We start from the raw sequence: 17,224 nt of genomic DNA, 5'->3' as shown, positions 1-17,224 counted from the left end.
TTTTTTCTCTCTGTCCCTGTCCTCCTCTTCCTCTCCCCTCTCTGCTCTAGGACAGCAGGCTCTGACAGGGTGGCTAACAGTCTTTCTGTGGCTTTTTGTACCAAACAGGTGTCTCTTTGTAGACTGGCAGGAGGAAGGACAGGCCTCCGCGGGTTACTTTCTGACCTCAGAGGGTCCATCGAGCCACAGAGCTGTTGTTGTGTTCAGGTCAGTGCAAGTTAAGCTGCACCCACAGGACAAGTGAGACACTTGGCAGGTCTCTTATCACCCAGAGCAGTTATAATAGCTAGTGTAAGGGCAATATTGACACTTCACATGCTGTTTGCCACCGTTAGAACTATGTGGTAGTTGTTTCACAGGAACATGCCCGTTTGTGCGCGAGGTTTATCTTTCCGCGATCTAGAGGTGCGACAGATAGTTGAAAGGTGGCAACTGTAACATTTGCCGTGACACACTGCGTCATTGGCTACTGTTTATGATACTTTGCACTTCAGAGGAAACTGAGGCAGAAATGAAACCGAGTTAAGTCAAACAAACAGACGACACTGTAAAGAAACGTTGGTGCTCCTCAGTAGTTCTTCCTCATTGTATCAGTAAAGCTGTTGATCTATTTTCACCAGTGTCACCTGCCTGTTGAAAAAGAACAGCAGCATTTGTCCGATTGATGTTTCTCCTACTTGTATTGCGCTGCGTATTTTGATTAGTCTCATGTCAGAGGACAGAATGCCATGAAACAAAAGTATATATTAATGTTGCACTCGCCGAAGTAGATAAAACAGGATGTGTGAATTAATCGACAAGCGATTCCGATCTTTCAACCTACTTTCAGAGGGGGAATTTAATACAGATTGAACGATCTGAAATACCTGCATATTGTATGTACTATCAGGGACTCTTAACTTGTCTGCTTATTGTTAGTGCTGTATCTTGATCTAAATAAGGGTTGGTGTTAAGATGGCGCCTTCGTGCCACGTGTTTATGAAACAGTGAATATGGGCAGACCCTTTCAACATACCCCTCAACGTCATCACATCTCGTGGGTACACTACTCCTAATTCCCCTGCATCACCCTCTGTCATTTAAAATCAATCAGCGTTGGCATTAAGCAGCAAATGAGTTTACCAAAAAAAAAAAAAGAACCAAAAGAAGCTCTCCTCATGAACGCCGACATGTGACAGGGACAAAAGGAAAATGTTAAGAAAGAAGAAGCTGTAGAAAAAGAGAGAGAGAGAACAAGGGTTACAGAGACAGAAAGAGAGGTAGGAGTAGGAGAGCTCTTTCCCCGCCCCTCTCTTATCCTCAGATGAACTTATCGTGTTGCCTCATAATGTTTCTGAGTTTTTCTCCTAGAGGCAGTCATGCTAACTTCCTGCATTCAGCCTCAACATAGCTGATTGGTTGATATCTTGGCTGACCAGCCGCGGTTTGCAGCGAGGCAACAGGAAGTTTCTCTTCTCATGCAGGAAGCAGCAGCTGTTTCATCCTGACCTACACCACTTTGCATTCTTGCACGCATAGTCTCTGTATACATGCGCACAAATATGCACACCCTACCCTGTGTATGTGTATGTGCGCGAGTGCCTATGAACTGCTCTGTGTGGCATTAGTGAATGCTATAACATGTAGGCGTGTAGCAACATGCCAGGCCAGCCATCTGAGCGATCAGAAACATTTGAAACCATGGTAACCGCACAGCTTATCAGAACATTAGCAAAAGCATAGAAAAAAAATGAAGAGGAAACAAAACCTTTGATCCACATTTTCTTCATTCACAGTTTTTAGAAACACATCTGGTCATCTGAATATTGTCTTGTTTTCTTATATCAGCTAACAACACTCATTGTCTTGAAGAAACCAATTTATATATGTATATATGTATATATATATATACATATATAAATGCATTTCTACTGTTGTGACAAACAAATGAGAAGTATAGAGAATCCTGATTATTCAATTCAGCTCCACTTCTGTGTTTATATCTCTGGTTGAAATGATGTTGACACTGTGATAGTCAACACAATGGCTCCCTTATACTTCTGCCTTATCTGGATCATACTATCTTTTTCATCAAACAGATGCCTGACATATTTACCTAACTCTTACACCTGTGATTCTAACATTTGTGTGTGCGGCCCTCTGTCTTGCGAAACAGTGGAGTTGATGGCAAAGGACTAGAAACATTTTCATTTAATTAACGATATATGACTATATCAGGATCAGATAGGATGAGCTTCATTCATGTACACAGGTCAAGCAACTGTCTACCACTGACATCCATGTCAGTACATGCATATGACAGCGTATTGCTGTTTACATGCATACATGTGAGCATGAGCCTTGCGTGTTTGCGCTTGGTTAATGAGGACGTACAGAACATCAGAGCGAGCACCATGCCAAGTGAGCATGGAGGAGGCTCAGTGCTCCCATCCATCGTCCTTTAATGTTATCAGGAATTCCTTAGGGGGTGGGGAAGATCAATAGCAGGCATGACAAAATCACCATAGCGCTCTATTGAAGATCAGCCTTCTTGAAGATCGGCCAGATGCCTGGACACTATTTTTTTTTCCCAAAATAAGACTGGACACGAGTAAGACAAGACATCCGTTTGCATCTTTTTCACTGTGGGAATTCTTCGTCCTGCCATTTATTGTGTGGCATACTTCCTCTGCCAACTCCAGCTCCCCCACCGCTCCTCCTCCTCTTTGCCCACCATCACCGACTCCTTCCTCCCTCATTGAAATTCTGCCTGGCACACAGACACTGCCCATTCTTGGCACAAAGCTCAGGGAGAGAGAGAGAGAGAGAGAGAGAGGGGGAGAAACACACAAGAACCTGTACCAATCGTCTGGTGCCCCCTCCGTTGTGTCTGCCAAGCATTCATCCCATCTCGCGGACCAAGGGACCGGGCAACCCAATAGGTATATATACTGCGAAAATCTGCTCCATTTCAGAGGAGTTTTGTTGGCAACTGAGTGTGCTGTGTGCGTTTTGGGGATTCACTGTTTAATATGTGTGTTTACGTTTGTATTGGGCGAGGAACGAATCAGGCAAAACCCGCATCCTTTCACGGTGTTGGGGAGAAAGCGAAGGCCTATTGCTTCCACGATATTTTTCGCAAGGGTTTTGATTTGTTAAAGATGGAGCACTAGGGGTGTTTTTTTAGCGCAGCAGATTGACGTTAGAAGTTTGTAAAACCTGTATAATAAATGCTTGTAATTCAATTTAGCAGCCATTCAGATTTTGTTCTCAACTTAATCAACAAGAGTGTAATAGGTAAATAATTTGATCGGAACATCTTGTGTTTTTTGTAGGTGTTAACTTTAAAGGCCCTCCTATTCTATAGTTGTGGCAGTGTTATGAAAAGGAATTTATTTAAAACAAATATTGGTCGGGTCAGGTATGGGCTTTAGATGCTGTTGCTATACAGCTGTTTGTTATAGAAAAAGATAAAATTCCCAGTGCTACGACTGACATGTGGTTTTCGGAACACCCAAAAGAAACATGAGTAACTGTCACCCGAAGAAAGATTAACATACTAGAGCAGGAAATTGTCTCAAGAAAAACATATCCTGGTTGAATACCGCAGAGCAGCTTCATCCGAGGGCAAGCGAGGACAAGGTCTGTGTTTCTTGGCTTATACAACATACTGCATATACGAATTTACTGTCATTTAGTCGTAGTTCAGCTGTAACAGATGCACAGACATACACTCTGATAGGCAGATGAGATTAACTCAATAGGCCAAATGTCTTCAAGATCCTCTCAGCTGCTCCATTGGCTGGAGGCTCATTTATTTTGGAGCTGTTGACAGAGAAAATGATGTTCCTCAGCTGAGCCATGTGTGCCCCTTTTATGTGCCATAGACAAAGTGCACGATCACAGACAACAGCGCCCAATAGAGCTCACATGACTGACCGGGTTTGGCCTCTGTGTTTCCACAACAGTCGGGAACTGTGCAGGGAATGGGACGCCAATTTTCGCAATTAACCCAGAAGCACAGAATTCTCCACAAGCATTTAATGTTTAAATGTTTTTTCCATTCAAGGCCATGCTCAGATGTCCTGTTAAATCTTCATTAATTTGACCCCCCCCCCCTGTACACTGTGTCATATCACTATTAGTCTGCCTTCCAAATACAGCTCCAGTCAGGGGACATTTCTCGGCGACCAAACAGAGCTTGTAGATCTGTCACTGGCACGGTGGCAGAGTTGGGCATCGTGCCAGCACATCCCCCCCCACCCCTTCTGTCTGTCTGGTCTTCTGTAATCAGACTAGCAGGGTCTACTGCATGCTAACTATGGGCTGGTCTGGACCAAGTCTCAGGGGTTGTGGCTGTATGCTAATTTATGCAAGCAATGTACCTCCTAACCCCTTCTCTGTCTATCTGAGGCCCAGGTCTGGCGTTTAGTCTGGCTCATTAACCCTTCAGTCGCTTCCATGTTAACCTGCTGGCCCATCCAAACCTTTATCCCATAAGAGTTTAACAGTTAGCTGCCTGAGAATGAGCCAACTCTTTCTTCGTGAAATGAATACAAGTTTAAGAAAGCACAATTACAATCTGCTAGTTCAGTGTTGATCGAACTGAATCCGAACCGCTATCGGTGCCAGTAACATGCTGTATGTGACGATGCCTTTCCAGCTGTCTGATACTAAGTATTGTTCGAGTTGCTCTCTTACTTTGTACCCGTGACTGTGAGTGTGTCGTTGGGTGTGTTGGCTTCGTCTCAGTGCTTGGCACAAAATTGATTCTCCGTCACTGTCGAAAGAATAGCAGCTCTTTCTTCCTCGTGAGACAGCAGGCTCGGAAAAAACAACCGAAAGGTAGACCCTATAGTGTTTTTAGGCAGACCTAAAATGGCCGATGTGCGAGCCGCCATTTTGTGTTTCCTTGTTGTGTTTTAGGGGGCAGAATCCCCGCCTTGTATTCAATCAGAGGCAGCTGGTGGAAGCCATATTTGCAGGCATCTGTGTGTGTACCTCCATCTGAGAAGCAGCAGCCAGCCTACACAGGGATAGCCCACTGGAATGAGCTCAGTTTTTGGCAAAAACGGAAACAAAATTCCTGGCACAGAGTCGAGCAGCTCTTTTTTTTTTCTCTTTTCGATCACATGCCAGAGAAGCCAGTGAGTTGTTTGTTGGGCTTTCACACATTACTGCTCTCACTTTCCGATGTCTGCTTACCGTTAAATTATTTTTCTTTGATTTCTTTTAATGGAACTGATTTCTTGAAGACATTCAGCTCTGCATACAAAAAAAAGGAGCTGGATTGATCGGTGAGGATGTGCCAATATGTAAAAGCATCTTTTGTTAAGAAGTGAAAGACGTTAATCCAAATCACGGCTGTTGAAGGCATTTTGTCATGAAGCCGTATAGCCGTAAGTCGTGGTTTTTGAACCATTTCCCGGAGCAAAAACAAAGAATCCGACACAGAGATAAAACTGATGATACGATTACACTCCTTTATGCTGGCACTGAATTTGAACACATCGGTCGAAAATGTAATGTAAATATTAAGTTAAAAAATGACCCAGTATCATCTTGCATTTATTTTACAGAGAAAGAGTGATACATAGTTAATTAAGATAACCCTATCTGTCTCTTCTTTTTCTTTGTACCATTGCAGGAGAGTTACCTTTGTGGATCTTTGATGTTGAAGCAACGTGGATGCTGTCCTTGGGGCTGAGGTAGTAGATTGAATAGTTGTGGGGTTGTGTCACCTCTTTTCGAGATAACTATACAATCTACTGTCTTTCCCAAGGAGACAGCTGAGTCAGCAACTCGGCAACTGTCATCTCCAGATGTGCAATCGTGTCATCCAATCAAAACGTGCGCGTGCAGCAATCAACACAATGCATTGTGTAAAGCATCGTTTGTCTTGCTAGAACCAGGTTAAATAGTTTTGTGTTTCCTATCAGGACGAAAACGTGTGGTGTGTTTGATCTGGGCTCTGTCAGGGTGAGGTAGTAGGTTGTATAGTTTGGTGGGTGGGATTGCACCCTGCTCCGGTGATAACTATACAGTCTATTGCCTTCCCTGAGGAGTTTACTGAACACTTGTGAATGCTCGACACACTCTTGTGATTGTACCACGTTTATTTGTAGATTCTACAAAGAAAAGGGCGTTTGTGATGAATTGATTGAAGCTGTCAAATGACAAAATATATGTACATCTCAATAAAGTCATACCAAATCAGTTGTCCAAAAACCAGTGATTGAGGTCTTAATATTGTCTGCACCTACTGCAGCTCTGGTGGTTTCATGGTTTGTGTGCAACAGTGGCTAATGAGTTTGTGAGTCAACAGCACCCTCTGGTGGAAACTCATGAGATAGCTTTGACTTGTGTAAAAGTTTGCAGACAAGCAGTAGGCGATCAAATGCCACGGTGGAGTTTCATGCTTGTTGTTTTGCTTTCATACTTTCATGTTTCGTGCAGAGTTTCCTTCAAACCAAACGCCGCGGTCCTTTGTTTGATCCACACGTCTCCGTGGCATTGCCTTGGCTGCCTGTTATTGATTGGCAAACTTGCTTGTCCCCATGGCAACAGTTCAGCCTCACAATGAAGTGCCTCCATATTTGACTGTAGGCCTGTTGGATCTTTGGGATGCGACAAGCGTAGACCACAGGGTTGACTGCAGAGTTGGCATGAGACAGGAGAATACCTGGGAAAAAAAATGATTTGTTACCGTGGAATTTCACTGTAACTGCTGGTATGTTGTGTTTTCTGTAAGTACTGTAGTAGGGTATTTAAAGCTTCTCGGGAAACTTTTCAAACAAATAAAAACCACCCCTAATTGCAGACCGTCTAAGTACTAGAAAAGCTAATGTCACTTACCTGTATAAAGTGTCCCCCGTGTGACAGCTTGAGGACCATGAAACAACAGCAGGCAGTTCATCAGGTGCAGAGGAAGCCAGCAGCCGGCAAACAAAATGAGAACCAGAGCCAGGGAGCAGGCCAGCCTCTTCTCCCTGAGCAGAGAGACCTGGGCTTGAGGACAGCTCTCCTTTAGACGGCCCTGCAGGCTCCAGAAGATTCGTATATAGAGGAGCGTCATAACCAGCAGGGGTGCCATGACACATCCCAAGAAGTTAAAGTAAACCATGAATGGGAGGGAAATAACCGAGAGGAAGGTGCAGGGTGGAGAAATGAAGGAAGAGGAGGTTGTATTGGTGGAATCAGATGCTAGAGAGGACTGGTTGCGCCAGCCAAACAGAGGGGTGAACCCCAGCAGACAGGAAAGTGTCCAGCACACAGACAAAGCCATCAATGTACGCCTCTGTGTGGCCAGAGCTTTGTATCTGAGGATGAGGGATAAAACAGAAAGAAGGAATGAAAGAGAGGGTTATTTCTACAAAACAACAAGCATGCATGTTATTCATATAGCTTATCGACCTGTAAACCAGTGTTTCAGAGTTTGACCTCACCTGAGCGGTGTGTATAACCGGAGGTATCGATCCACGGAGATAGCAAGCAGTGACAGCACGGAGGCCTGGGTCAGCACGAGCACGACACAGCTGAGAAGCAGACACAGGTCAGGGGTCACACTCACCCAGCCGTCCAACAGCACAGCCAGGGGCACAGCAGCCACACCCACTAGGAAGTCAGCCACTGCCAGGGACACAATGAAGAAGAAGGTGGGCTCCCAGAGGGAATCCCGGATACCAATACACACCGCACACACCACTAACACATTGCCAAGGCAACAGGCCAATGCAATCAGCACTTCTAGTGCTGTGTAGGTCACCCAACTCCACTCAGCCATCAGTGAAGATGAAGACGAGGGAAGACAGAGAAGCTGCGAAGTTTGATAGAGCAGGTTTCCTTGAAGGCTGTGGACAGGTAAGATGAATTCCACTGGAACATTAAGTCCATCATAATCCCGTGGTTGTTGTTTGGATAGACACTGATAGTGTAATTCTTCCTGCTTTCGGCTCTTGGCTTCAAATGACTAGAATTACATTGACCAGATGGTTTTTATATGCAAACATGCATGCGCTTCTGTGTGCACACACAACAGGGCTGCACTCCATGGAGACGCCATCTGTATTTCATCAGTGTGTGAGAATCCCTTTCTCACTCTGATTACTGTGCCTCAGAAGAGGAGAGGACCTCTGAATGAGCCATGTCACGCTTGTGTTAGATAATTTATTCCTTTACAAGTATTAAGACTACAATGTAGAAATACGGAATTACAAGTAAAGCGAAATGTTTTTAAAGATCAAAATGTCCTCTTTTAGAGTGACATATTTTGATAGCTATTTTTTTATTCATAAACCAATTCAGTAACCAATGCTGTCAAGTAAATGTAGTGAATTAAAATACTATATTCTGCTTAGAAATGTAGTGTAGTAGCACAGTTCTATCCTATCCTATCTGACATGGTCAGGAATGACAGCCCCTGTGTGTTGAATATTACGTAATTTGCCCCCGTGTTCCCTGGTTATCAGTATGTGTGTGTGTGGCCCCATAATTTGACTATGTAAATTAAATTGCTTTACTTTGGCAGCTTTAAACAAAGTAACGTCTCTAACGTGTGTGTGTCTGTGTGTCCTTTTACTCTGTAGGGCTTTTCACACTGTACTGAGTCCCAGGCTAAGTGAGCTGCTGCTAACTGTAACCCTTAGCCTGGGGCAAAGTGTCCTGTTAGCCTGGGGCTAAGTAGCCTAGGGCTGAATCAGCACAATTCTGGTACATACCAAAGTGGGCTAACCCCGACTTTAGCATAGGGATTGCTGGCCCTACTCTGGAGCGGGATTTGCCTCAAGTTTGTGTGCTTATCCCCTGAAAATCAACTAAGCACGGGTCTGAAGTTGCCAGTGGAAACTGGACAAAGTAAACGATGGAATATGCATTGTTTTTGTTGTCCAATCTGTTAAACAGTAGCAACCAGTCATTCTAGGATGTAAACATCGGTCACGTGTTCCAACGGATATTTAACCCAAGTAGGGGAGCAGATTAAATCGTATAGCCCTGGGTTTAGGTTAACAATGTGTGTGTGTGTGTGTGTGTGTGTGTGTGTGTGTGTGTGTGTGAAAAGGGTCAAAGTTATCCAAGGGTCAATATGCAGTGCAAAAATATCAGTGTGTCTGAAACTGTAGATATGCAGATTTGTTTTGGAGCCGCTTGTCAATGCTGACTTTGCATACCGTTTTGGCTATGGGTGGTGTGTCTGTGTATGAGTGTGTGTGTGTTTGTGTGTTTAATATATATATATATATATATATATATATATATATATAGATAGATATAGATGGATGGATAGAAAAAATATATCAGGTATTCTGAAAATGTTTTCATTTATTTCATCATCTTAATACAACACATTTTTACACAACCTAATTTTATACAAGTCTATAAAATGATCTTATATCTGCTGAATATCTGCAATACGGAAACACAAAATCAGTAAAACACACCTTCATTTTAAGAATGATTAAAGTTCTACTTATAAAGTAGATATTATGTGATAACCTTTTAGATTTACATAAGTTTTAATGCCAGTCTGAGTGTTTCATCCTCTGACTTTTCAAATACTTAGTACTCATTTGTTTCTACATCCCGTAGAATTAGAATCAACAGAAAGGACATTAAAAATGTTTTTTGAGCTGAAAATAAAAATATAAGACTGTACTGTGATTAAAAACAAAGAAAGGCTTGTGTTAATATTGATATTTCTTAATAAATGTATGAAAATCTGAATTTCATGGGTTGAAACTGGCTCAACACACCACCTACTAGGTTATATCAGCTCTAAAACTGGCAGAGCCAATGTTGACATAGAGTCAATCAGATGGGACTTATCTGTATCATGAAATTATATAGTAAAAATAATGTTAGGCTCAGACCTGGGGGTGAAGTTACACATTAATGAGACAACCATCTGAATATCCATTGTGCTTATTCTATTTCTATGCTCATATACACTCTCCATCATGTTTCCTACACTGTATTAGGGTTTCCTTGTAGGCCTCTCAGTGTCCTCTCATCAAACCGGTAGGTGAGCTTCCGCTTCACCTTCTTTATCTCACCGGTGCGAGAGTAGTTCCTCAGCGCCCGGGCCATCTTCTGGTAGGTCATGGTCTTGCGATTACCCTTTCGCCGTCCCCACAGCTGAGCCAGGCGCTCCTTGTTTTGGGAGGAGAACTGGAACGTGCCAGAGGTGGATTGGACCCACCAAATGCAGCTCCGCATCGATGGAGTCTGGAGCATCTCGAACAGGAACTGGAACAACCGCTCCTTCCTCTTTCCTGCCAAGGAGGAAGGGAATGCAAACACAAATATGAGGTAACAATGACTCATACATGTCTGTATATGTGAACAAGCAACACAACAGAGGGCTGTACATTAAATACACATATACATGTTGTGTAGATATGTTGACGTTTTTTATTGCTGACAGTTTTGGGGATGCGTGTGTATATACCTGAAAGTGGGGCAAGAGGCAGAGAGTCTCTGTCATTCCTGCCTCCCCTGTCAGACAATGGTGATGGGGAATCTTGGTATTCCTGGTACTGGGAGCTACTGGACAGCGAGTCTGAGTCAATATATGCAGGTGCCTCGTAGAAATACGCAATGTGGTCCTGAAGCAAACGCGAATAAAACATATCAATACACACACAGTGATGTGTTGTCACATTTAGCTATGAAAAAGGTAATAACGCTGTAATTTACTAAGAGGCCGAGGTCCTTGAACTCACCCATTGGTTGTCATGGGGGCTAGGCCAGGTGGCAGGCAGGGCTTGCTCTTCATATTCCTCATTAGGAGTGTGAGTGCCACAGTGCCACTCATATGGATGCTGACCTGACCAGCTGTTCTCTACGGAGAAACAGGCAAAACATACAGTCAGATAAACGATGTAGAAATATACAAGCACCTACATTGTCCCATTATCATTCCACTAACCTATGATCCTGGTGCCCTGGTGGGAGTGTGCGTGCATTTGTTGCCCCACGGTGGTTGGAGGTGAAGCGGGTGTGTGTGCAGGCTGGACCTCCAGTGAGTGTTCCTGCAAGTACTCCTCGATGACCTCCAGGTCCACCTCAGGGCAGGAGGAGGGAGCCACTCTGCTCCAGGCCCCCCGCCCTCCGTTCAGTCGGATCTCAGTTACATAAGCCATCTGACGGACACAGAGCAGGACAGAGGCATTCAGAAATCATACACAGAGAACATAAAAAATACTTTGCACGATGGGTGGCATTTATCTTGTGTCCGTCGTAGCCTGAGGTGTTGTTATCGTCAGACCTCACACCTGCTGTTTTTTTTTCACGAAAAGCCATTGTTGTTTTGTTGTGGTGCATCATACAGTGAATCATTTTACTCAGAGATCTGAAGATCAGGGATGCACTCAGTCATGAATTTTAAATGAGCTGTGAATCTATGAAACATCCATTTTCTACAGAACATTAAAGAGCGGTGATCATTCTTGTAATATTATACTTTTTTTCCCCATCGAGCATAGATTTGATTAGACACAAGCTAATGTCATTCACATGCAGCAGTGAGCTGTATACGAGGTGGGTGTCGGTGTGTTTGTTGTCTTGGGAATGAGTCACGTAACAACACTGTGACCATGTGTATTTATGTTTGACTGGCAAATTTATGCAAGTGTTTATGCTTTCACCAGCAGAGATAACATTCAGGTAACAGTGATGTGTGGCTTCGCTGCTATTCTTACAAACAACCTTTTACCCTCAGCCAACATCAGCCACACAAACAAAAAACTACATTTTTACTGAAACATCCATTCATATATAAGATAAATGAACAACAACACATACACAATTATTGAAATAAAATGACTCACCGTCTCCATTTGGGCCAGCATACTCAAAGAATAATCTGGAAAGAGAAAGGACAATTGTGAGACACCAAAATCAAAACTCACGAGATGAAGTGAGAAGTGAAAGAAGCTGTCACAGTTACTTCTCTAACTTATCTGATAGACAGTCAGAACCTGAATGAATGAGCATGAGTGAGTATATCTGTACCTTGTTAAGTCAGAGGTGTGCGCTCCTGTGTCTGGTGCAAGTAGTATCCTCAGGCAGGAGAGGGTGGAGACACGACAATCTGAATGCCTCACCTGTGTGACGCTCCACCTGGACGTCATCTCTCTTATAGTCGTTGCACACTTTTGGCCAAACCCACTTGGCCAGAAGAGATGTTAGAGTGGGAGTGGTTTGTCGATTTCATTTAGCAGATAGAGAGTCAGTGAGTGTTTGTAGCTATGGAATAAAAACTTGCGGCGTATCTGTGGTTTCTTATCATTTCATTCACAGCAGAGGTACGATGGAAGGTTGTGGCGTTATATTTTTGGCTTTTGCAGAAAGACGGAATAATGTCGGGGTAACTGAATCTCAGCAACGGTGGAAGATAGAGCAGAGATGGAAGGCAATGAGATTATGTGAGAAATGTACTAACTTTATGTTTTGAAGAAAGATGGATGTAACATCTGGGACGTAAACTGAAAAACTCAGCATACTTGACACACACTCAGATATTTGCATTACAATCCATTGTAATGTACAATCTATTTACACATATATACTTTTTGTTTTGGCCTCATTAAATGTGGTTCAGTCCACAAACCTTTTTATATATAGGACATGTTCATGAAACATGTATGTGCTTGAAATAAAGTGCTACTGTTAATCATCCTGCATCATTAAATTGTTTTCCTGGCTATAATGGCCAATCATCCATCATCAACTCCGCTTGACACGCCATGGCCATATACACATCTAAACCATAGATAATAAGCAGTATTTTAGAAATGATATTTCTAGAAATATTGCTTTGGAGAATGGTTTCACTTATATAATTAGTTACTGAGTAAAAGTCAGACATTCAATCACTCAATTCTGTGAACATAATTGTAACTCTGATATATAGTATTTCAAAAATCAGCTTCCTGAGGCTGCTACATTAAAATTACATTGTTCTTCATGAACCATTGTGGGGAAGCAAACAGCCACAGGTATTGCAACACACCCACATTAAGAAGTGCAAATTACAGTTCACACAGTATGTTCCTTTTTGTTGTTGTTACGTGTCATTATTTCAGACGTAGATTCCAGTACACTACTGACACTGCAACATGTTTGTCTTTTGGCAGGGTTTACGTAGTTAAGGGATTTCCCCAAAACTTTGTAGGTCTGAGACACACAGTAACACAACCAACTTCACCTGACTTAAAGAGCTTGCTGTATAAACAGAGGAACTAGAACCTCATGTATTGACAACCAACATATGTCTGGGATTTGAAGTTAAAAGAGATAGTAAACCAATCCTGAAACTGCTACATCAATTCAGTGGCTCAGTACTCAAAGTAAGTGTGATGATTCAATAATAAAATTAAGACTGAGGCTGGAGGTGAAGCTTTGTCAGTGGCAGAATTTACTTTGCATTCAACCGCCGGCCCTATTTCTCCAGATTAGAGTATGCATTATTGTTAGTAAAACGGTGAAAACTGATGGTCAGAAGTATACAGAGAAAACTCCACTTGTTGAACCTTGGGCAGAACCAGGCTCTGGGTGAGCGGCCATCTGCGTCGACCTGTTGGGTTGAAAGAGAAAGAGAGACAGAGACAGAAATGTGTCAATATACATTTAACCTAAAAGAATTAAACAAAACAGCAATGGATTTTGTTAAAGGTGCAAGATACGAGATTGGGAGCATTTCGATTGCCTCCCATCGGCTCTGAACATGGCGACGCCTGAGCCGGCGGCTTGTTGCTAACGGCGCTAACAGTAAAAACTACGGCAAACATGCAGACAGAGTTATTTATTTATTTATTTGTTTATTTATTTTGCAGGGACAATGCACACCAATCAACAGTGAAACTGTAAGTGAGCCAGAGTTAGCCAGAGAGGCTAGTTTTCATCTGCTGTCCCCAGCCAGATACGAAGGCTGCCTAAAAATTACAAAATTTTAAATAAAATGGAGTTCAAATTCATAGATAGACAGTAACGTATAGACAAAACCAATACACATATAAGCAAAAGAAAAGTGTTCGATATTAGAGCAGAGCAGAACAAACCCACCTACAGTACAAGCACATATATAACACTGAGACACATAACACACATCAAAAATGGAAAATAGCAACACTGAACAAAACAAATGCACATATAGGCAAAACAAGCAGACAGGACAGACAGTGGGTCAATGCTTGCACACCTGATTGGCAACAAGCCATTCCTTAAGGCTGTGTTTGAATGTTTGAATGTTAACGGTGTTGACCTGTAGGGGAACCAGAGGGTGGGTGCTACGCTGTCGGTCAGGACTGTGTTCTCATTTGTGACCGCCAGATTAGAACGGTGGCCCTGAGCTAGCCAGTGGGGTACACTCACATGCACTAATATGCAGTATTATGCACTAATATGAACATGTATGCACTAAAGGCACGCATTGCCAGCCCAGCTATGTAAACAAAGCAAGGAGAAGCTTGGCTAACAACACACACAGAGGGACAGCAACTTAATTCTCTGCACAGGTAAACATTACTATATCTTTACCTTGCTAATAGTTGCTATATTAAAGCTCTGAATGTCATATATTGTTCCTTTAAAATGTCTTTGACACAGATATTTATGACCTGATAAGCAGTGTCATAATAAATCCAAATGTAGCGCCGGACTGATGATATATGACATGTATGTAATAGTAGAGGCAGCGGATATTATACACCCTGCGTTTTATTCATGGGTTATCACCTCAACATGATAAAAACTCAAACTGGGCTCACAGGAATGGCATCAGCAACTTTACAACTTGTCAAGTTTTGTGTAGAAATTCATAACAGTGAAATATTACCACAGGCCACTGTAAACCTATCAAAGTACACAAAGAAACAACACTGGGGTCATGGAGGGTCACTAAGTCAAAGTGTATCTTTTATGATTGATTGAAACAGAGCAGCAGCTGAGCTAATAGTGCCCGTGATTTCCCACCGGTGTTGCAGCCTGACCATCTGGAACATTGCCGTCTTCATGAACTGCTCTCTCTCTCAAACACACATGCATGCACACACACACACACACACACACACACACACACACACACACACACACACACACACACACACACTCATACACTCGTGCATAAACTGCCAAGCATTGAAATATTACTTTTCTTGTATGCACATAGTACAGCTTTGTTTATCTGGTGCATATTGCTTATGAGCAGCTACAAACTATTAGAACTTACTTTGCAGTTATTATGATTCTGGTTTGATTGATACATCTGATCATGAATTGACTGTTTTACACTAGTTGTTTGTTAATTACTTTACAGTGCTGAGGTAGTCGGGAAACCTGTTTGGCAAGGTGGAGAAATAGCTTCCGAGAAATATCAGAAGCGTTTCCCGTACTTCAAGCACATGATGCCATACTCCCCTTTTAACCCTCAGGATGCTAAATGTCTATGTAATACAAATGAGCACACATCCATAAGTAACAAATCCAACCACAGAGTAGCATATAATCTTTATGATGTGGTAAGACATCAGTTAGTATGTGAAATGTTTGCTTACACTGCAAAAGTTCTAAATATATTTCCCATCACGGTAGATATAACCATCCTCCACCGCCCCCACAAAATGCATAGTAATTCTCTTTTTTATGAGCCTTCACTGTCTGTGACGCAAACACAACATCCGCTAGAGATTTATTTTGAATGAAATTGATATCATGTGCGAAGTACATGATATCAGTTGTAGGTGTAACGTCCTTTTGACACGCATGCATGCAAACATTAAAAAACAACAAGCTAATACTTTTGTCATTTAATAATTTGCCTACAAGGCCTGCCAGGTGCAGTCTTAGGCTCGAACATTTTGTCTACAGTTCTAAGTTTAAGACTTGACATGACTAGATTTAGATATAAAGCTAAGACACACAGGTTTACATTAAGATCACAGATGAGGTGAGATTAGTTGAGGGTTTGTGTGGTTAAAGGAATGGACATTTTGGAAAATATGCTTATTCATTCTCTCTCTGAGAGTTAGAGGAGAAGATCGATACCACGCTGGGAGAGTATTGCATTTCTATCCATAACAACACATATGTGGGTAATAAAACGGTGGCAGCAGTGGTTGTAGTGGAAGTCGGGGGGCAGACTTTACCAATAGGCAAAGAAAGGCAACTGCCTGACCCCCCAAAATCCATCTTCAGTAGCAGTATTCTCGTAGTAGTAATAGTAGTTACAGTAGCACTACTGGTATTTGTAAGACTGGGGGTGCTAGTAGTGGACGTAGATGTTGCAGTAACAGTAGTAGTTGAAGGAGAAGCAGGAGAAAGTATTTGCTGTCAAATGATAAAGACACTTCTCAAGAGCTTTATATATAGACTTGTTAAACGTGTTCGGAAAAACCCTGAGCGCTCAGTGAAATAGGTGGCGGTTTGGATTCCTATAACTCAGCTTGCACCTGGAGGACAATGTGATAAGACGAGAGAGACATTGGACCCTTGCAGTCAGAAACATGCAGAGTGAGGCAGGTGTAACCAGAGAAGTGTTGCTTTATTAAGACATGCAGGTTTGAACCCTAATTTGTGTTTTTGAAACTGCCTTAAAAATGTTGTCAATTATCACTTTTAAGAAACCTGGGCTAAAAGTGTGAGATAAGAGCTACTGCATACTATATATCACATTATTTCGGTATATTAATCTCTTGACAAAAATCAATTTGCAATATTTGACTGTCTACAGGCCACTGACCAGTGACCACTGTCATTCTGTGGCAATTGCACATTTCTTGTGTTGCTGTTCACGCGTGTGAGTGTGTGAGAGATTTGATCGCTAGTCTGTCTGCATTGCATCTGAGTCGCTTGTGATGTTTAACGGTCACAGAATGGCAGGTGAATTGAAAAACTGACGGGTGAATGTCCACACACACACACACACACACACACACACACACACACACACACACACACACACACACACACACACACACACACACACACACACATTGTTGACCATTAGTGTGTGAAGCACTCGCCTACTCGGCTTATCAACGCGGTCATCAGTTGCTGATGAGTATGGGGCCACGTGTGTGTTTGTGTGTGTGACCAGGTGTAGTGGGTTTACAGTTATAGACAAACCTCCTAGATTAGTGAACATACGCAAATCACCTGTACACATGCAGGTTACTGGGAATTCCCCTAACGCAGAGACAAAAAGGTGTGTGCGTTGGGGTGTGTGCATATGTTTGTATTGTGTGTCAAG

General features: G+C 42.5%; 3 protein-coding genes across 4 annotated transcripts in view; all 3 read right to left on the bottom strand.

Moving 5' to 3' along the window:
* Nucleotides 1-6,288: 6,288 nt before the first annotated feature.
* On the bottom strand, nt 6,289-8,038 carry LOC137889271 (adenosine receptor A3). Its single transcript, XM_068733047.1, has 3 exons — nt 7,425-8,038; nt 6,835-7,298; nt 6,289-6,661 (listed from the first exon to the last, which is right to left on the bottom strand). Exons 1-3 carry the CDS (start codon nt 7,760-7,762, stop codon nt 6,444-6,446), a joined length of 1,020 nt encoding a protein of 339 aa, XP_068589148.1. The 5' UTR covers nt 7,763-8,038; the 3' UTR covers nt 6,289-6,443.
* A 1,901-nt stretch (nt 8,039-9,939) lies between these two features.
* LOC137888987 (transcription factor Spi-B) lies at nt 9,940-12,850 on the bottom strand. Of its 2 annotated transcripts, XM_068732527.1 has the most exons (6): nt 11,989-12,850; nt 11,805-11,839; nt 10,904-11,117; nt 10,698-10,816; nt 10,424-10,580; nt 9,940-10,247 (listed from the first exon to the last, which is right to left on the bottom strand). In XM_068732527.1, the coding sequence occupies exons 2-6, from the start codon at nt 11,823-11,825 to the stop codon at nt 9,940-9,942; spliced, it is 819 nt and encodes a 272-aa protein (XP_068588628.1). In that variant the 5' UTR covers nt 11,826-11,839; nt 11,989-12,850. The 2 variants fall into 2 exon arrangements, with proteins under 2 accessions (XP_068588628.1, XP_068588629.1); XM_068732528.1 differs by lacking the exon at nt 11,989-12,850 and having other exon boundaries at nt 11,805-11,942.
* A 520-nt stretch (nt 12,851-13,370) lies between these two features.
* ube2t (ubiquitin-conjugating enzyme E2T (putative)) overlaps nt 13,371-17,224 on the bottom strand; it is a 54,721-nt gene continuing 50,867 nt past the window's right edge. Inside the window, exon 6 of the mRNA XM_068732530.1 lies at nt 13,371-13,552. Coding sequence (XP_068588631.1) covers nt 13,418-13,552 — 135 coding nt within the window. The 3' untranslated portion in view covers nt 13,371-13,417. The remainder of the gene's footprint in view (nt 13,553-17,224) is intronic.

Source organism: Cebidichthys violaceus, unplaced genomic scaffold (assembly GCF_023349555.1).
Source record: "Cebidichthys violaceus isolate CVI_PGR_0920_01 unplaced genomic scaffold, fCebVio1.0.p SCAF_6, whole genome shotgun sequence".
NCBI lineage: Eukaryota > Metazoa > Chordata > Actinopteri > Perciformes > Stichaeidae > Cebidichthys > Cebidichthys violaceus.
This window is presented reverse-complemented; position numbering and strand designations above follow the sequence as displayed.

Coding starts and splice junctions, on each gene's coding strand:
- LOC137889271 (XM_068733047.1), bottom strand. CDS start 7,762: ATGGCTGAGTGGAGTTGGGTGACCTACACAGCACTAGAAGTGCTGATT. Junction 7,299..7,424: donor CGGTTATACACACCGCTCAG/GTGAGGTCAAAC, acceptor CCTCATCCTCAG/ATACAAAGCTCTGGCCACAC. Junction 6,662..6,834: donor ACGGGGGACACTTTATACAG/GTAAGTGACATT, acceptor TTTTTTTCCCAG/GTATTCTCCTGTCTCATGCC.
- LOC137888987 (XM_068732527.1), bottom strand. CDS start 11,825: ATGCTGGCCCAAATGGAGACG. Junction 10,581..10,697: donor GCCCCCATGACAACCAATGG/GTGAGTTCAAGG, acceptor CGTTTGCTTCAG/GACCACATTGCGTATTTCTA. Junction 10,248..10,423: donor GCCTCTTGCCCCACTTTCAG/GTATATACACAC, acceptor CCTCCTTGGCAG/GAAAGAGGAAGGAGCGGTTG.